We start from the raw sequence: 25,212 nt of genomic DNA on the forward strand, positions 1-25,212 counted from the left end.
ACCCGTCAAGAAAGTGAAGAGGAAGTGGGACCCCAAAGCTTGGGAATGTGAGGGTCTTGAACTTACTCTAAGCAAGCAGGGTAATTCTCGAGTTTTAGTTTAATATTTTATGCAAAAGTTGTTATTTTATGCAGATTACACAATGTATCTTTGTTTTAATACAAAATATTATTTTTCCCATATCTTCGCATTGATGATCCAAAAAGATATCCCTCCTTTACTCGTTATCCTATCAAATTAACTGCCCCCCCTCCCACCACAGGGACCCCCAAGCGAGACCTGGATGTTGTTCCAATTGCAGACCCTGAAGAAACAGCTGGGCTTCGCTCCCCGGGGACCTAGAGAATGGTGGGGGCGGGGAGGGGGGGGTCCATAGCTGGAGGCCAGGCCCCGCCCCTCCTCTCCCCCGCCCGCCGCGAAGGCGGAGTCGCTTGGGCCCCGCCCGCAGGGGCGGGGAGGGAGCCACGGCCACCGGCAGCTCCAGCTCGGCTGGTTCCGGGTTGAGAGGCTGCGCTCGGACCGGAGCAGTGGCCGCTGAGCCGGCGAGGGTAAGGGGCCGCGCGGGTCCGGATCTTGGGGCCGGGATCGGGCAGCTGAGCGTGCTCACACCCCTCTTCACCTCTGCCAGGCAGAGCCGCGGTGCGGCTCCGCCTGGCTTCCCCCTCCGCGAGAATTCCCCATCCTCAGCTTCTCCCCCTCCCCCCAGGGCACCCATCCCGATATTACAACCCCCCAAGACCTTCACCCCCTCCCAGATCTCCCTCTCCCAGCACCCATCTCTTCGAACTGTCCCTTTCCCTAGAAGCTTCTTGACAGGAGCACCTTCCCTCAGACACCCAACGCACCCTCCCTCCAGCACCCATCGCTCCTGGTCATCCACTACCTCGAGACCACCTTTCTGGGCTCACTTCCAGGGTAGTCCCTATCCTGCTACTCTTACTCATGTTACCCCTCTCCCAGACATCACCCCCTTCCTTCTCCTGTAGCTCCTGTCTCTCCGGGCCTGCTCTTCTATCCCGAGGTGCTGCCCTCGACAGCGCCGCGCTTTCGCAGCCGCCCCCCTGCATCTCAGGGGACCCTCTTCACCAGCCCCGGCGCCATGGCGTGCAGCCTCAAGGACGAGCTGCTCTGCTCCATCTGTCTGAGCATCTACCAGGACCCGGTGAGCCTAGGCTGCGAGCACTACTTCTGCCGCCGCTGCATCACCGAGCACTGGGTGAGGCAGGAGGCGCAGGGCGCCCGCGACTGCCCCGAGTGCCGGCGCACGTTTGCCGAGCCCGCGCTCGCGCCCAGCCTCAAGCTGGCCAACATCGTGGAACGCTACAGCGCCTTCCCGCTGGACGCCATCCTCAGCGCGCGCCGCGCCGCGAGACCCTGCCAGGCCCACGACAAGGTCAAGCTCTTCTGCCTCACGGACCGCGCGCTGCTCTGCTTCTTCTGCGACGAACCCGCGCTGCACGAGCAGCACCAGGTCACCGGCATCGACGATGCCTTCGAGGAGCTGCAGGTGGGCTGCCCCGCCTGCCTGGGGCGGGGGGGGGGGGGCCGGGCCAGGGGCGGGGTCAGGGCTGGACCACGGGCAGGGCTCAGTCATAATTGTCACAGGGCGGGGCTGCCGGCAGGGTCAGGGCCCTATCAGAATTAGGATGGGGCGGGGCCGCGGAGAGGGGGCGGTATTGAGGGTGGGGCCTTGGGCCGTCTATACTGGGCGGGGTCTCGGATAGACCTGAAGTGGGGGGGTGGGTCCATGGTAGGCGGAGAGATCACCGGAGTGGGACGGCGGCGGGGACAAATGAAATAAAAGCTGGATCAGGTACTGACTGGAGCAGGGTTAGGGATGGAGCCGAATCCACTGGACAAGGGCAGGGCCACTGTGAGGGGTCATGGAGCTGGACCTGGAGACAAGGCCACATAAGAATGGATCAGGACTGAGCTGGGGACAAAGACACGGATGGGGATGGGAACAAAGTCGGGGCTAGACAGGGGGCAGGATCGCCATATGAGGATGAGTCTGAACTGTATGGAGTAGCTGAGCTGCAGACTTGGGGGCACTATGCCCCAGGGTTCAATCAGGTATGCATCTGGACCTAGGGAGCAGTACCTGAGCTAGATTGCTCTGGACAGGTCAGGGTTAAATCTAAGAGAAGGTCTAAATGAGGGTCATCAAGTTGCTGAGGGGGTGGGTTTGGGTGTCAGGGGCTAGGTCATGGTGTGTGAGGGGCTGAGGCTGGGATCAAGTTCAGACACTCTAAGAACCATTGGGTTTAAATCTGAGTAGAGGCCAGAATGAGAATGAGGACAAGACTCAAGATTTGGACAATAAGATTTAGAGGTGAGGTGATTTGAGAAAACAGAGGAAAGTGGACTTCTAGGAGTTTCCAGGGACTTTTGGTGACCTCCTTGGCTCCGTCACCCACATCAGGACCTTTGGACTAAATGAAACAGTATATGCACAGTAATCTGAGCATAGTCAGGCTAGGACTATAACTGGTCTCCCTTAAGCTTTCCCATCCTCACTGACCAACTCCTACTCAACTCTCAAAGCCCTGTTCAAATGCCCTCTCTGTATAAACCTTCTCCAAGCTCCACCAGCCAAAACAATAGCATTAGAGCTGTATCTCCCCTAAATAGTCTTTGTTGATAAGTATAATCTTTCAAAAAGTAGTGTTCCAAGATCAGCTATATTTGGGAATTATAGGGTATTCTCTATACCCTCCTTGGAGGATTCTTGGCATATATTTGCATATTAAAGGCAAATCTTGTAGCAAAGAAACCCATTTTACTGTGTTTAATAAAATGACTCCCAAGCTTCTTTAAACTTAAACCATTTTCTCAAGGTAAACCATTTAAATCTAGCAGCCTTGTGTCTTTGCTCTTGGAATACTAGACCAGCACACAGTCCCCCAAGAGCAGGGACAGTCTCTTAGTCATCATATCTATGGCTCCAAAGTCTGGCACAAGTCCTGGCCCACAGCACGCATCATTAAATGTTGAATGAATGAATGATCAGCCCTGATCTGAGCTGGCCCAGACTGTGGGGCCTTTGGAAGCAAAAGGTTTTTGACTCAAATACTTTATGAAAATGCAAGTGGGCTAACTTGGGAGGTGGTGAGCTCCCTGACCCTCAAGATGCTTAAGCAGGAGCTAAATAACTACCTGCCCTGATGTCGTAGGGCAGCCCCCACACACACCTTATACATGGGTCTCTGTGATTCAGCCTACACCAGCAGATGCCCACGGCCCTAAGAGAAATGGCCCCATGTTCACCTCACCCCCTCTCTGTCCATTTAATCCCCAAACCACAACAGACTCCCTTCCAGTCTGTCTCTTTGAGAGTGGAGAGCAAGGGTTGGGGACATTGGGGGCTTGTGTAAGGCTGGCATTTGTCGTTTGCCCCCAGAGCCCCTTGTGTCAGGCACTGGTGTCTCCATCTCCCCAACTATGAAGTCACATAAACAAGGAGGAGGAGAGAACCCTGGACAGGACTGGGCACAGGGCGTGAGAGATTGAAGGGACTCTGTCCGAGACCATCTGCCCAGCCTCTTCATTATGCAATTGTAGAGATGCAGGTCCAGAGAGGTGATGTGATTTACTCAAAGCCACACTGTCAGGCAGTGAGAGAGCCGGGCTAGAAAACTCAGCCCGACCTGGGCCAGATCCCACCCCTGCCACTCATCCCCTCCTCTCCCTGTCTGACTTTTAGCTGGAGAGAACTCTGCCTTCTGAAGCTTGGTTTCCCCACCTGCAAGCCAGGAAATCTGAATTACTGTGTTTGGGGTTTTTTTTGCAGTCTATCCCATGTCCTGGGGCAGGCAGGAAAAACTGAACATATATTTTCTCCAAACATCATTGAAACACTGTCATTCTCTGGTTAAAAGAAAAACAGGACTGCTATTTACTTACCCTCTATTGTACTGTCTTGGTTGGTTCCAAACCTTCCTTCAGCACTGTCTGTGTGATCATCAAGTCACTTTATGGCAGCCTTGACGCTCTCCGTAAGAACCGGGGTCAGGATGATTCTTGCCTACCAGGATTTTCATGAGGCTGACCTGAGATGAACCTACTATTTGAGATGCCTGGCACATGGTGGGGGCCGGGGCAGCACCCGCTCCCAACCCTTCTCCTTCTACCTGTGAGAACTCATGCACCCAGCTGGGCAAATGCCCAGACCTGCCTCTCACCTGAGAAGAGGGCCTTGCTTCGGTGCCTCCTTTGGGCTTGGCAAGAAAGTAGCAGAGAAACATGCCTCCCCCCCAGGAGAAGTAAGCTCCTGGGTGAAGTTCAAGCCACTCCCCACCCCCACCCCCCTCTCCTTTCATGGGGGCTCAAGGCTCATTAGCAATTTAAGCACTAGAAATGAGTCTAAGCCTGCCTGGCACACCCCCTCCTCTCTCAGCAGCTGGCGGTTGTCCCCAGGGCTCCTGGAGGCTGGGCTTGAGCCCTTCTCCTGGAGAAAAACAGACTCAGAGCCAGCAGGGCCTTGGAGATCATCTGGTGCAAACTTCATCTGACAGATGGGGAAATGACAGAGAGGGAAGAAGGAGATCTTTCCCAAGTCCTTGAGGCCAGAGGAGGTTACTCCTGGGCTCAGCCGGAGTCTCCTCACACCTTGCCTAGCAGTTAGCCTGGAGCTTTTTTGATTTATTATAAATCCCAGAGGCAGCAGAGCAGAAAGGTTAAGAGCTCAGTCTTTGTACTCAGGCAGCTCTAGTCCTGCACTACCATTTTCTGGCTGTGTGACCTTAGGAAAGTTCCTGACCATCTCTGATCCTCAGGTCCCTCATTGAGAGCATGGGAATAATGAGGTTAGATTAAATAAGATGACATTTTCAAGAATGTGGTACTGTTCTTGACACATAGTAAGCACTCGATAAATGACAGCTCTATTATGTTACATCATACTCTGTACTATTGATATTTGGGGCTGGATATGTCTTTGTTGTGTAGGGCAGTCCTGTTCATTGTAGCATGTTTAGCAGCATCCTTGGCCTCTACCCACTGGATACCAGTAGCAACCCCCTCTTCCCTGAAGCTGTGACAACCCAAAATGTCTCCAGACATCATCAAATGTCCCATGAGGTCAGAATCACCCCTGGTTGAGAACTCTAGTGGAGAGAAGTCTTATTCAGCTTTACAGTCTCAGCTCAAATATCACCTCCTCCATGAAGCTTTCCCTGACCTGCCAAGTGAAATTGCTTTGTACTCAAGATTCAAATACTGAGGTCAGTTCTTGGCATCATCTCTGATAAGCTGTGTGTCCTTGGTCAGGTCACTTCACTTCTCTCAGCCTCCACCTGCTGATTTATAACATGAAGACAATCGGACCTCCCTGAGAAGGATGTTGTAAGGGTTTGGGAGGCTGGATCAAAAGTGCCTGATACTAAACTTCAATTTAAAAAAAAAAATTTTTTTTAAGTGCCTGATACTGTGCCTGGCACAGAGTAGCATACAACAATTTTTAAATATCTTTATTTTTTTCTGATTTAAAATTAACATGATAAGAAGAGCTATATAATGTAAAAGTAAAAGTCCCCATAATCCTACCCCATAGAAAAACATGATTTTTTCTTAAAGATTTGCTATATAGTGTTACAGCATTTTTGTTGTGTAAACAGCATGTGGGCGTGTGTGTGTGTGTGAGTGTGTGTGTGCATGCCTTCCCTTTTTTTTCATGGCTAAGCACAGGACCACAGAGCAAAGGGGCAGGAGGGAGCCCCATCTCAGAAGGGTTTGGGGCTTCTCAGCCAATACTTGCTGAGCCCTAGCCTACTCCGTGGGACTTGCACTTTCCCTGTACTGCCTCATTTAATCTTCATAACGCCTTGTCGAGTGGGAGCCATCATTTGCTCCTTTTGCAAATAAGGAAACAGAGGCTCAGAGGATTTTAGTGACTTGTTCTGTCATCCAGCTGGTAAATGGCAGGGACAGGATTGGAAGCCAGTCTGACCGGGCTACTTGGCCTCCGAGCTGCCTCTGAGGGCTGGGTAGTTGTCTGCCCCATGCCCTGCCTGTCTTTGTATTTCGAGTGTACTCGGCACAGGGTCAGGCTAAGGACATTGGGCCAGCTGATGCACTGAGGGCAGGTGCTGGATGTCATCTTGGTCAGGCATGGCATCCGGTTCTCCGGCCTTCTCAGCTTCCTAACCTCCAGAGGAGGGATCGGATTCAGTCCCAGCCACCCCCTCCAGGCCTCATGTGATCACTGGAAACTTTCCCAAGGCCTCCTTCATGCCAAGGGAGACAGCAGTGGATCAGCCCTGGATGGGAGCCCCGATGAGTTGGGCCTGGTGGTCCACAGAAGCTAAGGCAGCCACCAGGGAAAGAGCAGATCTGGGGACTGGATTCTAGTTCTGGCTCTGACTTCTTCCAGCTGAGTAGAAGGTACTGCCTCCCCTGCCCCATTTCCCAACCTGGAAAGTGGAAGTAAGAACAAAAACTGTCTAAATAATGTATAAAGAGAGAGAAAAAGTTGCTGCCCATCCAAAGAGATAACAGATGCGATGGCACGTCATTTTGTACCGTGGATGGGGAGGGGTCCAGGTTGTCTGTGTCCTGGGGAAGCAGCCTCTGCTGCTACTTTTCCCAGGAGAGGACAAGATCTGTGTGCAAACAGCGACCTCCACGGGGGCGAGGCTGGCACTGAGTCAGACCCAGGGCCGCTGTTGGCATCACTACTTCCCTCTTCACAAGTATCTGTGGGCAGCCAGGAAAGCCATTTTCATCCAGGACACCTTGACTAAGCACTAGCCATGGTGTCAAAACTCAGAACTGAAGTTGCGGTCTCAGTACGTTTGTAAAAAGGATCTGGTAGGAAGTGACAACAGAAATAATAACCACTCTAAAAAAAAAAAAAACACAAGCCAGAGTGTATTGGATGTGTGCTATGTACCAGGTGCTGTTACAGGTGTTGAATCCTCACAGCAGCCCTTTTCCCTTTCCCTGCTCCCTGAATAAGACTGTGATCAGCCCATTTTGAAGATGAAGACATTGAGGCTGAGAGGTTCAGTAACTTGCCCAAGATCACACCGCAAACAGGAGGCAGAGCTGGGAATCAGACTCAGATCTGTCTAGCTCAGGACTCACCCTCCTCACCAACACCCTAATGGCTTCAGGAAGCATTCAAAGTGGGGAGGGACCTCAGAAGCCATCCACTTCTGTCCTTTCCCCACTTAACACTCGGGGAAACTGACTTGCCCGAGGTTGGTTCAGAGCTCAGCTCCCTGGACCCTCATTCCAGTCATGTTTTCACAGCATCATTTACCTTCTGGACCCTGAGATCTGCTTGGACACTGGGGTGGGCGTGGAGGGTTTGGAAGTGGGTTTCATCTTGGATTCAGAGATTCATTCAATAATTTCTTCAATTGACACTCCGCTGTGGCTCTTGGGGGACAGGCCCATAAGCTGCAAGGTCAGGTCCCAGTCTCCTCTGGTGGTAACTGAGGGTTGCCCAGGTTCCCCTGGAACTGACAGCTGAGCTGAGTCCTGAGAGCAGAGAGAGAAGGCATTAAGGATTGAGAAGATAAAAACATCCACTGCCACCACTGCCTGGGTGCAGACAGTGCAGGCACCCTCTCTTGTTTAATCCTCACAGCAGCCATATGAGGTGGGCCTCATCACCCCATTTTACACATGAGGCAACTGAGGTTCAGAAACTGTACCTAAGGCCACACAATCAATATGTATCGATGATGCTGGAACTTGGACTCAGGTTATCTGAGTCTGATCAGTGACCAGCATTGAGGTGAGCAGGTGCTTCCTTGAGGCTAGAGGGGGAGGTGTATGTGGGAAAGTGAGGTCTGACCAGCTCATAAAGGGCCTTGAATGCACCACCCCTCAACCCAAGGAGCTTGGACTTGATGCTGGAGAGCAAGGAACAGGTTTGAGCAGACAAGGCTGGCCTGGTCAGATATACATTAAGGGGCAGCATGCAGGGGGTACTGGTGGGAAAGCCTGGAGGAAGGGGTGCAGCCAGGAGGTGTTATATGGAGCCTCAGGGGCAAATGGGTCTCAAAGACAGATTTATAAGAGTTCAGTCTGTCGGGAGCAGGAGCATCAGGGGTTCTGGATGTAGCAGAGGGACTTGGGGGAAAGGAGAAAAGACAGGCAAGTTCAGTTTGCTACATGAAGATCTGAGCCCTCCTTGGGTGAGAGAGGGGCAGAGAAGGCAGTCCCGGGCCCAGAGAAGGGGAGGGGGCCTTAAGCATCTACAGTGGGCCACACCATGACTTTTCAAAGGTGTCATCTCATTTAATCCTCATCAGTCCCCGTGAGTGTCTCCCATCCTCATTTTATAGCTAAGGCTCCTGAGAGGTGGACCCTGAGAGGGGAAGAAGTGATCCCCACAGGGGCACGCAGCCCAGATTCTGACACCAGAGTTCATGCTGTCTCCACTGGGCAGCACTGCTTGGTGATGGGGGTGAGAAGGTCCCTGAAGCCAGGGCAGATGGCTTCCTTCAGCAGCTTTGTCCTCTGGGCGGGGAGCAGGATGGCCTTGCAGGAGGGGAGGTCTGGCCTTGGGGGCACGTGAGCCCGGGCTATCTGTCTTCCCCCGCAGCAGCTGCCCCAGTCCTGGCCTCTCCGATCCTATGGGAGCCCCAGAGCCTCTCAGCTGACATATTTGCATAATTGTGTGCTTAGTTCTGCTCCAGGCCTGGCTCTGCCCCCTCTCCAGAGGGAGGGGTGTCCCTCCCATCCCCGATTGCTGTCCTGCCGCAGCTCTGATGGGACCTGCAGAGTCCAGCTCCCCCAGGCTGACCTCCAAGGCCTCCTCCACCCCCCTCACTCCACCCTCACCCCAGCTCGCCTCACTGGCCTTTCCAGCTTGTGACTCTACCCACAAACCTGGCTTCCATCATCCCCAAAAGCCCCTCACTTCCTGCACACACCAGGTGTGCCCCTGGAATACTCTGGCCCCACCCTGGAGACTGGAAGGGACCCTGCGCATCCATCCACCTTCCCTGATTCTTCCGTCAATAATCAGCACTCTCCAGGAAGCTCCCCCCTTTTCTGAGTCTCTACTTCACATACAATTATAGTGATTGCGATGGTAATGACAATAACTCTGAGTGACTGAGTATTTCCTGTGCGTCAGGTCAGGTTGTGTATTAGGTCATCTAATCCTCACAGCTGCCATGGAGCCAGGAGCCAGCGTTGTCATTAGCTGCATTTTACAAAATTGGAAACTGAGGTGGAGGGATAGTGTCACAAGCAGCCGGGTTCCTAGGTGTTCCCTCCACGCTTATCCTGTTCTCCCTTGGGGTCTACCTGTTTGCATTTCTGCCTCCCTGACTCACTGCCAGCTCCTCAAGGTCAAGGACTGTGTCTGCAGCCCCCGGAGTGGCTGGCACAGAGCCTGACTGTGGGTGCCCAGACGTGATTGCTGCATTGAACTGAGCGGGCGGCAGAAAGGCTGTGTGGCTTCCAGCATGGATTTTGGAGTCACTCAGATCCCCACCTCGGACTCTGAGGAGCTGTGTGACCTTAGGCAAGCTGCCTGACCTCTCTGAGCCCCCATTTCCCCCTCTGTGAGACAGAGGTAATAAAGGCACTAACCTCATGAGGTTGTTGTAAGAATTAGCTGACATGACGCCTGTGAAATTCAAGCCCAAACCACACCACCTCCAGACCTGGTTCTGAGCCTCCAGCCTCGCCAGTGTCCTCCCTCACCGTTAGCTCTCTCCCTTAGGAGTTTATCAACAGCTCCCTGTTTCTTATCTGACCTCTGCTAGGAGAAATTTTCCAGTTGGTTCTCTGTCAAGCTGTGTGGCCATGAGCCACTCATTCCCTTTTCTTGGACCTCAGTTTCCTGTTCTAGAACTCCAGATGGCTGGACCAGATGGTCCCTGGGGCCCCTTCCTGCTCTGACCATCTGAGGAGGAAAGGAAGGGCCTAGAGACAGTGAATGGAGGTGATGCAGAGAAGTGACCAAGGAGCCTCATGTAGGACATGGTGATCACTGTCTCCCGAGCACCTGGTATATGCCAGGCTCTCCACTGTGAGGCTGAACACTTCTTACTATCACTGAATTCACTGTCACAACCCTGGAAGGGATTATTATCCCCATTTCAGACTCGAGGGACAGGGGCACACAGAGGTTAGGGTACCTGCCCAAGATCCCACAGCCAGAGGGTGGCAGAACCAGCCTCCTAACCCAAGGGATCAGGTCTGACCCCAGGACTGAAAGGAGAAGAGGCAGGCAGGTAACAAAGCTCAGACTGCCTCCTCGTCCTGCTCTGTGGGTTCCAGGTTTTCGTTTTCCCAAGTTACCTGTTCCCTCAGTCTCACCTAGGAAGAGCTGCCTGCCTGCCTGGGGTCTCCGCCCACCCTTTCAGAGGTGAGCTCAGAACCAGCCCAGCCTCTTCCTGCATTCTGCAAACTGTGTCCTGCCCTCTCCTAGGTACTGAGAATGTGAAACTAACAGACACAGTCCCTGCCCTAAGATCCTGCAGTCTCACGGGACAGACTGACGGGTAACCTTGCAGTTAAAGTGCAGTGTGTACCATACAGTGCCAGGGCAGGCTCTGCACACACAGGATTGTCTGAGGACAGAATGGAACTTGGGGTGTGGATTCTTAGTGGAGGTGATGTCTGATTTAGGTATTACGAGATGCGCATGTACCTAACAAGTGGAGAAAACCACACGGGTAAGCATTCCAGACAGAGGGAACAGCATGTGCAAAGGCCTGGAGGCAAGCACTGCAAGTTGCTTAGTGCGTCTAGAGCAGTGCTGTCCAGTGGAACTTTCTGGGATAATGGGAGTGTTCTGCATCTGTGCCATCTGATACAGTAGCCACTGGTCACATGTGGCTATTGAGTCCTTGAAATGTGCAACCTAGTGTAACTGGTACAACTGAGGGACTGAATTTCAATTTTATTTCATTTGAACTTATTTGAATTTAAATAGCCACATGTGGCTAGTGGCTCTTGTATTGAACAGTGCAGATCTGGATGAAGAGAAAAGGCTGCAGAAGTTTGGGGCCAGGAGTGAAGGGTCTTGAACGCCATGCTCAGGCTATGCCCTTCTTCCCAGACAGTGTGGAAATCCTGCAGAGGGGCACAGGGGCAGGGAAGAGCCTGGGGCCACGGTCCAGAAAAGAAGTGATGAAAACTGAACCAGGCCTGTGGGTGTAGAAAGGAGATAATAAATTCCAGGGCAAACTTAATGACTGATTGGATTGATGGTTGGGCAGTGTCAAGGGTGAATCCCAGATTCCTGGCTTGGGTGGCTGTGGGCGTGGGGGTGCTCTTCACTGAGATGGGGGACACAGGAGGAGGAGCAGCTTGGAGGTCCCATACCACTATTCCAGCAGCCACTGTGATGTTAATGCCTGTGTCCTTTGCTATGAGGCCTCATGGGACTTGTCCCCATCTCTTTCCATGTCGCTGACTCAGCAGCACGTGGGCCACATGTTTGTGGACGGACAAATGAGTGTCCTGTTGCTCCCAGGATCCTGTTGTTCCCTGGCCCTGAAAGCAAGGAGGAATTTGTCCAGCTCCCTGGGGTGCCCCAAGCAATGTGAGGAACGCAGCCTCTAGGGCAGTTTCCTCGGAGAGTCTGAAGAGCTGCCTGGGTGGCTGGGTCCCCTGTGGGCCCATGAGGACCTCCAAGGGGGAGGGTTGGAGTGCTTGGTTCATCTCAGACTTCTGCATCTCACGCAGACTGTGTCCCAAGCTGGACAGACCCAAGGCCATCAGGGATGAGCAGTCACTCTGTCCTTTAAGGTGAACGTGATCCATCTGTCCCAGTGGCCCAGATGCACACGAACCTATTGGGAATGACTTCCAGCTGTTAGTCACAGAGGCCTGACATAGTAGCTGAAATTAAATGGACCATATTTATTCCTCATGTAAAACAGGAAAGGACCCCAGGCGATGGTGCACCACAGCCAGCTTGTGCCGGTTCTTTAGAGTCAATCGTGCAAACCTCTTCCCAGCATCGTGTCCGGGGACCTCCATTGAAAATTTGAAATCGGCTCTGGTGGAAGCCTTTCCACCATGGAAACTGGCAAACGCTATAAATTGAGGCTGTTTTTCTTTTTTCCATAGGGCAAGCTTCCTAGCACATCACCGAGTCCCGTGGTGGTGTGGCCACCTCACAGTGGTCAGGGACCCAGGCTGCCTCATTCTTATATTTCTCTAGTTTTTGCCTGCAGTGTCCATCTTTCTGATTGCCTTGTGCCCTGAGGTGGCCACCAGAGTTCCAGTCATGTCTACACATGCTCTCTATTCCCACAAAACCAGCTATTCCCATTTTTCTATCTAATTCGTGTTTTCGTGGCTGACTCCTCCTCACCCTTCAGCTGTCATCTCGGGTGTTACATCCCCAGAGAAGCCTTCCCTGACACCCTACCTAAATTCACCACCCATCCTACACGGCTTTATTTTCTCCAGAGCACAGACCATAATCAGTAACTAAATGATGCTTTTATTATTTTCCTTGTTTATTATCTGTCTTCCCCAGACGGGAAGAGCTCTGTCAGTAGGAACTGTGTCTGTCTGGTTCTCTGCTGTATCCCCAATGCCTCAACAGTGCCTGGTGCATAATAATTGCCCAATGAATGTTTGTTGAATGAATAAGGGATAATAAGCAAAGATCATTTTGTTTTCCACATTCTTTCCTTAGTGTGTCATCATAATCGTTTTCTCCTATTGCTATCTAGTCTGCAAAATTAGTTGGACTGGATGTTTTCTGAGGGCCCTCCCTGCTCTAATGAGATGAATGAGTGGGCAGGAGGTGAACGTGAACAAGTAAGTCAGCTCTCAGCATCACTCACACTCGGCTGACTGGGGAGCCCTGGCCCTGCTGGCTCTTTCCACAGAAACTCATTCCCGAAGCAAACTTCCTTGAGACCCATCTCAGTGCCAGGCCGCTGATGGGTGCGGAGGGCTGGAGAGAGGAAACGATAGGGCTACCCTGCGTGGGGATGGAAGACAGACAGCCAGGAAAACAACTAGCTATGATACAGTGGGCCAAATGTCCAGAAATGCAAACAGCTGGGCCCTGTACTGGAAGGGACCCACCCCTATACCCCATTCATTCGACAAATAATTATTGAGGCCCTGCTGTGCGCTCGGCACTATTCTAAGCTCTGAGAATAGAACAATGAACAAGCCAGACAAGATTTTTGCCCTCATGAAACACATTCCAGTGGAGGAGGTGAGCAATAAACACATCGTTGAATAAATGAGCTAGATCACGGACAGCAGGAGGTGCTATGGAGACCATGAAATAGGGTGGGACAGAGGGTGTAAGGAATGCTATTGTGCATGGGCTGGTCAAGCAAGAAAGACCTCTCTGCTGAGGTGGCATCTGAGTTGATACTGTAATGATGCAAGAAGAATCGCAGGGATAAAATCTGAGAGTGGAGTGCACCAGGCAGAGGAAGCAGCCAGTGCAAAGTCAGAAGGCTGAAACAAGCCCAGAGTGAGGAAGAGGAAGACCGCTTTGGCTGGATGGGAGTGATGGAGACAGCAATGGGACTAGGGCTAGGAGACTGAGACACTTGCTTTAAGAGCCCAAAAACCCAATAATCAAGATGAATAATACTTAATGCAATTTTGAAAAATCAATGCCCAGTGAGGGGAGGTTATACATGGTGGGGAGGGTATGGCTCAGTGGTAGAATAAGTACTTAGCATGCACGAGGTCCTGGGTTCAATCCCCAGTATCTCCATTAAATAAATAAATAAATAAACTTAGTTACTCCCCCCCAAAAATAAACAAAAAGTTTTTTAATTGTGCTCTACACTGGAATTGGACACAACATTGTAAAATGATTATAAATCAATAAAAAATGTTAAAAAAAAATTTTTTAAATCAAGCCCAAAAAACCCATGATGAACAAAATATCAAATTTTAAAATAAAGACAAGATGACTAGCAGTGCCGTGCTGAGCCATATTGGAACGAGGGGCAAAGGGAAATCAGGGACACGGATCCTGCCATTTAAAAATTTGACATGTTGCCTATCATGGATTTTTGTTGCTGTTCACCAGGTGTGGCATCACTGTAGTAAACGTGTCATGTGATGTCACGATCATGGTCTCCAGAACCAGACTTCCTGAGTTCCAATTCTGGCAATACCCTTATATGCTTAGGTGTATGCTTTGGGGCCAGTTTCTTGACCTCTCTGTACCAGTCTCTCCATCAGAAAATGGAGATAATAATAGTCTACCTCTGGATTATTGAGAGGATTAAATGGCCCAATACAAGCAAAGTTCTGAGAACAGTGCAGAGCCCACTGGAAGTGCTCAGAGGAGGTTGGCAGTCAGTCATTGCCATGGACAGTGGTACAACCTTGGTCCCCACCAGAGGATTCTAAGCAAGGAGCCTTGGCCAGCAAATCAGTGTGGGGCAGAACATATGTGGAGGTGGATTGGAAACGGAATCCAGAAGCTCTTAGGATGGCCAGAGAGGAGGTTGTTGCAAAACTCCAGATGAAAGATGGGAACAGACTATGGAGATACTCAGGAGACAGAGTCTCCAGGACTTGGTTGTTAAACTGAGACCGAAGGAGGGTGCTTGGGGAAGGGAAGAACTGGACCAGGATAACTCCCAGCGCCGGCAGCTGGCAGGCCTGGGCTCTTCATCAGAAGGCAATACCCAGGCCAACTCTGGCCCCCAGCCCAGCCTTGTCTCTGTTCCAGAGGGAGCTGAAGGAGCAGCTTCAGGCCCTTCAGGACAGTGAACGGGAGCACACGGAGGCCCTGCAGCTGCTCAAACGACAGCTGGCAGAGACCAAGGTGAGTGTGGCCTGGACGCGGGGGCGGGGCTGCCAAGGCCGGGGGCGGGGTCTCGTGGGGCAGGGCCAATTGGGAAGTTGAGGGGCGGGGACGCTGGTCAGCGGTGTGGGCGGGGCTTCGAGGGTCTAAACTTCAGTTGACAGGGGCGGGGCATAGGGTGGGACGGAGGCTGGAGCTTCCATGAGGGTAAATGGGGCGAGGACTCACTCCAAGGTGACCGAGGGCAAGGTGATTTGGGCTTGTGCCTGGGTTAGGGATGGGACCCCTTCTCCCTTCCTACTTTGGGTGAATGTTGAAGTGGGACCAGAGACCCTCTGGAAGACCCTGGCGTCCTGCAGGGCTGGAAGAACGTGCCTAGTCTCTTCTTCCTCTCCCATTATTAAACACACACATTGCCCGAGGAGCCAACCGTGAGAATGTTCCTTCAAAGCCGTCCTTATGATTTATAGCTCAGCCCTGATATCAGCTCCCCTCTTAAACTCAGACTGTGAAGATACAGACTCTGAAAAGTAGGGCCAGACCCTGCAGGTTCTGATCACAATGGTTTGAAAAGAAAAGCCTTTTTCCTTGACCTGAGGGGAGGGCCATAGGTTCTGATCCAGCACGACCACGCTGTCTGACTCTGGGTAAACTGCGTACTTTTCTGCACCCCTGGTCTTCCCAGCTGTGCAGTGGGGTCTACCAGCCTCCTTCCAGCCCTGATGTTCTGGCTCCTAGCACTCTTCCAAGAGGCTCCCTCCAAGTCCCCCACAGATACCACACTAACTAGGCGAGCCTTGCTCTGATTTCTGCCGTACTTCTGGGACCGAGCACTGGGGACGCAGCCCGGGCTGCTAAGCCCTTGGGGGATTTCAGTGCGGCTCCGCTCCATTGGCAGGGCAGCTGGAACAGAGCCTTAGGAATGCTCTGGGCCCCCAGAGGTCACCCTGGGGCCCGGAGAGGCCGTTGGAGATTCAATCCCGTGCCCCAGCTTGGCTACCAACCCACTGTGGGGTCTCAGGGAGGTCATGACACACATTTCTTCAGAGAACATTCCAGAGTGCCTCTGGGCAGAACCCTCAGTGGGCAACAGATGAGAAACAGTCATAGGACTCTGGCCTTTTTGCTTCTCACGGCCTCAGTTTCCCCATCTGCCAAGGTGATCTTGCACCTCTCAGGTGAAGAGAAGCACATGGAAGCCTATGTCTGGAGGAAAGGGGAATATTATGGTCTGTTCTTCTCCCCAGCATTCTCTCCTCTCCACCTCCACCCCCCATTGTTTTTCTCCACTGACCTCTTCTTCCCCTGCTTTCCTGTCCATCTGTCTACCTCTGGGGGGTCCTGGGGGGCCCCCCTTCCCCTCCAGATCCCCCAGCCCTGCTTCCTGTCTGGACCGGGGTGTTTATACAAGAAATGCCTATGGATGCTTTAGAGGTCGTATTTCACCTGGTGCCTGACTTGGCTTTCCTGCGGCGCCTGCCCCTCCAATGGCCCTGCCTGAGGGCCTGTCTGATCTCCCTCCCCGGGCCCAATGTTTTCCTTGGTCGGGCCTGACCAAGTGACGGGTTCTTGGCAGGGTGTTTTTTTGAAATGGCCCCAGGTCTTCCAAGCCCCAGTGAGTTTCCAGGGCTGTGGTGGGCCGGGGTGGGGCTGCTTTCCCAATGGTAGCCCTAAAGGGATGAGGGTGGGGGGCCGGCTCTGCCCTAGAAAAAACTAGAGTAAATGGGGCACACCAGTTTAGCTGAAACTTTCTCTGTGCTGGGAATTGTGTTCCCCATTCACTGTCTCACTGAATCCCACAGAATGTCACCCCTATGACCGCAGGATCCCCCAGAACCTACACAGTGTCTAGCACACAATAGTCATTGGACAAAAGAGTGGGGGAAAAGTACACCTTTTGAGGTAGGAACTGTTATCTCCATTTTGTCGGGAATGAAACTGAAGCACACAGAAGCTGAGAGACAGGCCACAGGCCCACTGCTGGTAAGTAGCTAATTGAGAGCTTACTGTCCAATTCTGTCCAAGCCTAGTGCATATTCCAGCCTCATGCTGGGGTGTCCTCAGCAAGATCTCTGGCTTTGTGGGCTACAAGCTGGGTCGGAGAACCAAGCTGGAGAACCAAGCTGGAGAACCCATAAGGGACATACTTAGGGCTTCTGGAGTAGCTGTCACTCTGATGCTCCACTTCTGAGCTGCCTTCTCCCAACCTCTTCCTCTCCTCTTGTACTGGGTACTCCGACCCTGGAAAGAAGATAGAGTCTGCACCCACCTCTCTTGGGCAAGATCCTTTCTTCCTTCACCTCTCAAGCAGGTCCTGACTGCCAGCCTTGTACCAGGCTCAGATGGGCACAGGGGCTGCAGGGCTAAGGAATATGTCATTCCTACCCAGGAGGAGTTCATCCATTAGCCTGTGAGCCACATAAAATGTAGGGCAGTATATCAAGAATATTTATAGAATGCCATGGGAACATTTAAGTGTTCAACTGCCTGAAAAAGTTAGGGAAAAGATCATAGAGAAAGTGGCTTTTGATCTGGGTCTTGCAGGATGAATAGGAGTTTGCCCATTGAATAAAGTATTTGTTGGAGGAGGGGTCCACTCCAGGCAGGTGGAATAACAATGTAGTGGCACTGGAGAGGTAAGCTGGGATCAGACTGAGGATTTTGAATTCCAGGCTAAGGAATTTAGCATTGTACTAGTCATGAAAGAGCCAAGAAAGTTTCCCAAACACAAGATCAGCTGTAATCCAGTTTGTTTGCATGTTAGAAGGATCACTCTGGTGGCAAGTTTTTTGGCAAAGATGTGGTGTTGACATGTGGATCCAGTGAGTTGGTGGGACTCCAGGGGCAAGTGTGGAGGAGGCAAGTGGAAAGATGAATGTGGCACTCAGGAGACATGTAAGACTTTCGATATAGACTTGGAAGCCATCCTCAAAGCAGTGGGAGTTGAAAACGAGGGAGGGCATATAGGGTGAGAACAAAAGGAGCCAGCCTGAGGAACATGAGTGGCAGAGCAGGAGCAGCTACAGAGGTGGGAGGTAAACCAGAATTTTCGATTAGTAGAGGGCGGCCATTGGGCCAAGTGCTGCTGCAGACTGGTTGAAGAGGAGGATGCAAGGGCATGAGATTTGGGGTTCTTTGGAGGGCAGTGGCTGATGGTGCAGGGATAGCAGGCCCCACCCTCTCCGCCATGACCTGCTGCTGGAGAGCCTTGGGCCCCCCTGGATGAGGGGGCTTAGGGACCACAGGCAGCCTGGCTGTTCATCCCCAGCCTCTCCCTCACCCGCTTTGTCTGCCTGGCGCTCTGGGTGGGCATGCGCAGGGAGGCTGGCCCACTGCCAGCAGTCCTTCCTGCCGGCGGCAGCTGAGATGGGGAGGGAACAGGCCCTAATTGAGCCTTTGTCGAGCCTCCCACAGAGCCCTGGGCACTGAACACAGCAGGGTCTCTGACTCTGTGAACTCCCAGCCAGAATCCCACAAAGTCAAATTGCAGAGGCAGGCCCCACACGCTGCAGCCTGGCCACACTTCTGTACCCTGTGTCATTCTGCCCCATGCTGTTCCCCAAGCCTGTTCCCCGCACCCCCAATTGACATCCTCCAGGCCCCAGCTTAGAAGCCAGCTCTCCACGAAGACTTCTAGGATGTGCCGGTTTGACTGTTTTCATAGCCAGGCTCTTTGTCTGCACCTCAAACAATGCCGTGCACTTTGTGAACATTCCCTCATTTACCACAGCTCTGCAGTGTAGTTGGGTTACCCTTTCCCAGATAAGAAAACTAAAGTTCAGAGATATCGGACAATTAAGGTTGTCACAGCTGGAGAACCAGAGCTGTTGGGCCCGGAAGCTGTGCCCTTTACCACTCAACTCCCTCCTGGGCCTGGCCGTGCCCGTGGGGGCAGAGAGAACCACGCGAGCCCACACTTGTCTCCTGTGATGATGGCTTTCACCTCTAGCTCTTGTTCGCTGACCAGAGGGGCTCGTGGTGGTGGGACAGGACAAGTGGCCACCAAGCTTTGCCCAGCACTCTGCTAAAGCTTTCTAACATCTGTGGTCCCCTGGTCATCTTTGCTTGGGCCCCATGAGTTATTTATTTATTTATTTATTTATTTGGATAGGTCAGTAGTTATTTAATGAAATTTCTGCACCATAAGTGCTTTTTTAAAAACAAAGATTTCACTGTCTCCCAGGCTGAACTCAGCATCTTCTCCCCACTCCCCAAGTCTTCCACCAGCCTCCCTGTCCCTCCCATCCCTGAGCCAGAAATCTGGACATCATCCTCACCCTGTCTCTCCTGCATCCCTGCAGCCAGCCATCGGTCACCAGGGCCAAAGAGGCTCCCCCATAAATGTCTTTCAAGCCGTGTCCCTCTGCTGTTCCTCCAGTTCAAGATTCATTGTCTTGCCTGGACCATTTCATTAGTCTCCTAATGGACCAGATAAAATTGTTTGCTGTCTCTGGCCATGCCAGTCCTCTCCCGCCACCATGCTTTTGCAGGTGCCATCCCCCCACCAAGCGTGGCTTTCCTGCCCTTTCCACTTGGTGTGCCACAGCCCTCAGTTTCCTCCTCTCACCCAGGGGTCACCCCATAAACTCTCCCTGACCTAACCCATGATGAATGCCCCCACAGTCTTCCACTAAAAGCCTGAGGACCACCATTGGGGAGGCCTTCGAGCGGCTGCACCGGCTGCTGCGGGAGCGGCAGAAGGCCATGCTGGAGGAGCTGGAGGCAGACACGGCCCGCACGCTGACCGACATCGAGCAGAAAGTCCAGCGTTACAGCCAGCAGCTGCGCAAGGTGCAGGAGGGGGCCCAGATCCTGCAGGAGCGGCTGGCCGAAACCGACCGGCACACCTTCCTGGCCGGGGTGGCCTCGTTATCTGAGCGGTAAGTGCCCGCCTCCCAGGGTTCTTCCCCGGGTGAATTTCCCCTCCCTGGCCCCTGTGGGGTGGTGGGAATAGAGGCAGATAGGGTGGTTAGCAGAGAATTCATTCATTTAAAATCTCTGTCAAACACACAGGACATCTGGTATGTGCCAAAGCCTGGGGTAAGGCTTTATGTATTAATATTATATATTATATATTATATATATGTATTATTATATATAAATTATGTAATTGTTAAAATATTATAAATATGTTATTGTAAATAATAAATATAATTAATAATTTTAATTATATAATTATTATATAGAATTAATCATTTTAATTGTATAATTATATATTAATGTACAATAATATAATAAATAAAATAATACATTTATTATATATTAATATATTTATTATTGATAATTGTAATAATTACTATATATAATATTTATAATCCTATAATATATTACTTGTGTTATTATTTATATTATATTATAAATGTGTCTTATGTTATCTATTATTATTTCTAATAACATTGATATTATGTATAATAAATAGTAATATTTATATTATTATAACCCTGCTAGCCCCTTGGAGGTAGTTACCACTGTCATCCCCATTTTACCCATGTAGAAACTGAGGCACAGAGAAGCTGGAGCAATTGGCAAGGCCCTTCATCTAGTACGTAGGAGAGCCAGGATTCAAGCCCAGGTCTCTCTGGTTCCCTAGCCACCTTTAATAATAGTAACAGCACTTAATTATTGGTTTGTTAATGATCAACACTGAGAGCTGGCATCACATATTCAGTGTCGACCATGCACCGAGCACCATGCTAAGCATTTTATGTACGTTATGCCATGTAATCCTCACAAACCTAGAAGGCAGCTGTTAGCATAGTATCCATGTTAAAGATGAGGAAACTGAGAGGAATAGCTGGAGAAGTAGGGAGTGGCACAAGTGGGCACTTGAGTCTGGGCCCGGCAGACTCCACACGCATGACCTCACCCTACGTCAGCTGCCCTGAAGGAGCCGGGGCAGGAACTGAGCCCCCAGTGCAGCCTGCTCTCCTGCTCTCCTTCCAGGCTCAAAGGGAAAATCCATGAGACCAATCTGACCTATGAAGACTTCCCAACCTCCAAGTACACAGGCCCCCTGCAGTACACCATCTGGAAGTCCCTGTTCCAGGACATCCACCCAGGTAAGGCCCTTCCTGCCACTCACCAAGAAGGCCCAGGAAGAAACAAGGATTCTCATGGGTTGGAGCTAAATAGGGCACCTCTCAGCCCAGCCCTCTGCTTTACACACAGCATGGGGGCAGGGCAGAGGGGTGAGGAGAATGCCTTGCTGAGCACCTGCTATGTTCCAGAGCCTGTGCTGGGCGCCTGTGCAATCACTCAACCCAGTGAACCTTCATACAACCCCAGGAGGCAGGTTCCACTAGTGTACCCATTCTCTAGATGAGGAGACCGAGGCCCTGGGCAGTTCACTCATTCACTCTATATAAGTACAGGATATATCAAGCACCTGCCTCACACCAGGAAGTATTCTAGGTGCTGGAGGTATAGCAGTGAGCAAACCAGACAAGAATTCCTACCCTTGTGGATCTTTTTTACATGCTAGCTTGTGAGAGAGAATGAAAATAAAATTAAATAAGTAAAATATATAGTTTATCAGATAATGATAAAAGATAAGGAAGGAGGCTGGGGATGTGTAGGTAGGATAGAGTGTTTTGACAGGGGATCCAGTTAGAAGACCTCACTGAGAAGGAGGCACTAGAATAAAGGCCTGAAGGAAGAAGAAGAGTGAACCCTGTAGGTATCTGAGGGAAGAGTGCTCCTGGCAGTGGGAACAGCAAGTGCAAAGGCCCTGAGGCAGGCACGAGCCTGGCATGTTCAGGGAACAGTAAGGAGGCTAGAGTGGCTGGAGTGGAATGAGTAAGAGGGAGAGTGGAGGTGAGGAGGTCAGGGAAACAGGAGTAGCCAGACCACGAGGACCTCTAGGTCCATGTGAAAACTTTACATTTTAGCTGAGTGAAGTGGGAGCCATTGGAGGTTTGGGGGGCAGTGAAGTGACACGAGCTGACTTAAGTTTTTAAAGTATCCCTCTGGCTGCTGCCCTGAGAATTGGCTGCAGGAGGTAAAGGGTGTAATCCAGGTGAGGGACTAGGGTGGCTTGGAGATGGATGGTGGTGACAGAGTGGTGAGAAGGGATTGGAGTTAGGATCTATTTTGAACAGAGAGCCAATGGGATTTGCTAATGGACTGAATCTCAAGTGTAAGAGAAAAAAGGCAAAGAAGACTACGATTTTGGCCGAGGTGCCTGAGAGGATGGAGCTGTCAACACATGAGGTTAGCAACGCCAATTAGATGTCTGAGTGCAGACATGGAGAAGCTAGTGGGAATGACAGGTCTGCAGGATGGCAGGAAGATCAGGGCTGATGTCATCAGCATGTGGATGGTATTGAATGAGTCTGAATGAGATCACCTAGGAAGTGAGGATAAAGAGAAAAGAGAGAGGGTCACTCTAACATTTGGAGCCCTGGAGCACTCCTGGAAGTCAAGGACAGGAGGGGGACCAGCCAAGGAGACCAAGAAGGAATAGCCAGAGAAGTAGGAGGAAGACCTGGGTCCATCTAGAAGCCAAGTGGAGAAAGTGTCTCGAGGAGGAGAGAGTGGCTAGTGGTGGCTCATGCTGCTACACCAAGTATGGGAGAACCAGAACTGATGGTTCTCTGGGTCTGGCAACCTGTAAGTCTTTGGTGACCTTAACAAGAGCTGCTCTGGTGGAGCAGTAGCGGCAAGAGCCTGACTGGAGGTCATCCAAAAGAGAACAAGAGAGGAAGTGGAGACAGTGCTTTCAAGGAGTTTTATTTAAGGGAAGGAGAGAGAATGTGGCAGCGGCTGTTTGTTTAAGATAGAAGAAATGCCAGCATATGGAGCGGGGGAGGGGGATGGAAAAGATCCAGGAGAAGGCGGAATTGAGGATGTAGGAGCCAGAGAGTTGCTGGAGTGACGGCCAGGAGTGGGACCCACCGCTGCCTCTGTTGGGAGCCTGGAGAAGGTAGAACAAATGGGCACCAAAGCAGAGGAAGCAGTGGTGGGAGCTCATGGGAGTTCTCTTCTGCCAGTTTCACCTTTCCCAACAAGGTCAGAAGCAAGGTTGTCAGCTGAGATGAGGATGGGGTAGAGGAGGTGATGGGAGGTTCGCCCAGAGAGGAGAAGGTGTGAAGTGGGTTCCTAGCAGAGTTAGTAGACCCCGGGACTGGGAGATCAGCACTTTCCCAAAGTCACAGGACCCACAAGGGCATCAGATTCAAACCTATTGGCAGCAGGGAATTTTCTGTGTTTCTGAATCAAGCACAATGTCTTTTAGAGGTGAGACAAAGATACAGAAGGGAATTCTCCCTAAGGGGCAGACACTGTTATTATCATTTTTTAGATGAGGAGACTGAGGCACAGGGCTATTAGGAACTTGTCCTTGGTCGCAACTTGTCAATGGTACAGGATTTAAACGCAAATCTGTCAAGAGCCTGGAGCCTGTACCCTCACCTACTAAGCTAACCAGGCACTCTCTGGCCTCATACGAACCCAAGAAGAGAAACCCTGCTGGGGAGACAGGCTCAGAGGGACTCATGGATTCCCCCCCAGCAGTCGGAGCTCTTTACACCTGTCTGGATCCATTCTTTTGATCTACAAACATTGAAAGTCCTTCGAGGCATTTTCAGGGGTTAGGGGAGACAGATGGGCAAACACTCCCTGGCAGTCCAGTGGGACAGGGGCCATGATGAGGGACTTACACAGAGTCCTGGGAGCCCAGAGGGGCAACAGGAGATTCTGGGTGGGGCAGGGGCGGAGCCAGGGAAACACTGAGCAGATGATATTTGAACTGAGTGCTGAAAACTGAGGACTTTCCCATTCAGGGAAGGGTGGGGCCTGGAGGTGCCTCTGGACATCCCCCAGCGTTGGGAACTGTATAGGCAAAGGCTGTGGGGGGCGGGGCAGGGGCATGAATGATCCAAGATGTTCACGATTGGGCCTTCAGGTGCAGATGGACAGGGGCTGAGGGCAGTCACTGGGTGTGAATGCTGGACAGAGATGGGGCTCCCCTGTAGGTGACTGAAGAACTTACTTGATGCATCATTGCCAGTTTCACAGAAGTGAAGGGACACATCTTAGTACCCTTAAATCCGGATCTGTACCCTCGTTGACAAAGGGGACAGTAGTTGGGGGAAGGGCCCATTTTCTAGCAGACAAGGTGGGGCTCTTGGCTATCCTCATGGGATGGGGGGGTCTCTGTGTGCTCCCAGCCTTGGAGGGGCCTCCACACTGGGACCCAGCAGGGTGAGGGCCACACATGGGTGAAGCAGCATAATTCAGGGAGGCAACAAGCCCATCCAAGGGTCCTGTTCCCTTCCCTGACCCAGGGAAGCCCCTCAGGCAGATGGTCTCAGAGCTCTACTTACCTCAGCTGCCACCTGCTCCACCCCTACCATAGCTCAGAGAGGCAATCCAAGCACCTCAGCTTGACAGTCAAAGTCCTATGAGATGTGAGCCCTGCCATTCTCTCATTCTTCCCTCTAAATCACACTTAGCCACACTGAACCATCAGTCTTACATGAGCTATATTCCCTCTCCCCCACACTTTTACACCTGCTGTTCCCTTTGCCTAGAACGTTCTACACCAACCTCAATGTTTAATGACTAGTTCCTACTCTCTTTCACATCTTAGTTGATAAACACCTCCTCTGGGAAGCATTCCTGATTTCTCCAGGTAGCTCTGGGCTTTCCTGGTCTCACTGTTTTGTTAATAATGTCTGTGTGGCCATCTCTCTCACTGGACTGTGAGCTCCGAGGGGTCAGGGGCTGGTTCTGACTTATCACTATACATCCCCAGCAACCAGTACAGTGTTTGTTGATGAATGAATGAGTGAATGAGTCCTGATCTCAGTTCTGTTACTAGAATAGTGCCTGGCATTAAGAAGGTGCTCAATAATTATTTGTTGAATGAAGGAACTTACTATACACCCTTGGACAAGTTGCTTCCTCCCTCTGAGTCCATTTCCTCCTCTGTATTATAGAATGTTAGTGTTCCCTTCTCCACTCCCTCACAAGTGAACAAACAGATGTGGGAACTTCCCAATTGCCCCAGAGCAGGGTTTCTCAGCTCAGCACCATCAGCATTTGGGGCTGGATAATTCCTTACCTTCGGGGCTGTCCTGTGCATGGTAGGAAGTTTAGTGGTATCCCTGGTCTCGACCCAACTAGTGCTGCACCCCACCCCTCAGTTGTGACAACCAAAAATGTCTCCAGACATTGCCCAATGTACCCTGCAAGAAAAATTGCCCTAGTTAAGAACCACTAGCCCAGAGAAAGCTACCTGTGGGAGAGGGGCTGAGGGAGCAGCAGTGTGTGCCCTGAACATCCTGCCAAGGACAGAGGCCCCTGGGGGTTCAGAGAACAGTGACCTGGTTAGCTGGGCCCCTTCCTTTGTCTGTAAGGCCTGTGAAGTCGCTCTGGCTCCTCTGCCAAAACCAAGGCCCTTTATGTCCAGATGGGAGGGGCAGGTGCCCCCAGGGACCTAGCCCTGGATTCTAGCAGCTTCCTGCCTGCCCCTCTTCCAGCTCAGGCTTCCT

General features: G+C 51.6%; 1 protein-coding gene across 3 annotated transcripts in view; it reads left to right on the forward strand.

Moving 5' to 3' along the window:
* Positions 1-487: 487 nt before the first annotated feature.
* TRIM62 (tripartite motif containing 62) overlaps positions 488-25,212 on the forward strand; it is a 31,507-nt gene continuing 6,782 nt past the window's right edge. Inside the window, exons 1-5 of one of the 3 annotated variants that reach the window (XM_031464675.2) lie at positions 488-548; positions 987-1,507; positions 14,645-14,740; positions 19,343-19,599; positions 20,663-20,778. In XM_031464675.2, coding sequence (XP_031320535.1) covers positions 1,100-1,507; positions 14,645-14,740; positions 19,343-19,599; positions 20,663-20,778 — 877 coding nt within the window. In that variant the 5' untranslated portion in view covers positions 488-548; positions 987-1,099. Of the gene's footprint in view, positions 549-960; positions 1,508-14,644; positions 14,741-19,342; positions 19,600-20,662; positions 20,779-25,212 lie in introns of all 3 variants that reach the window. The other 2 variants (XM_064493792.1, XM_031464676.2) reach the window with 2 other exon arrangements.

This window comes from Camelus dromedarius, chromosome 14 (genome assembly GCF_036321535.1).
Source record: "Camelus dromedarius isolate mCamDro1 chromosome 14, mCamDro1.pat, whole genome shotgun sequence".
NCBI lineage: Eukaryota > Metazoa > Chordata > Mammalia > Artiodactyla > Camelidae > Camelus > Camelus dromedarius.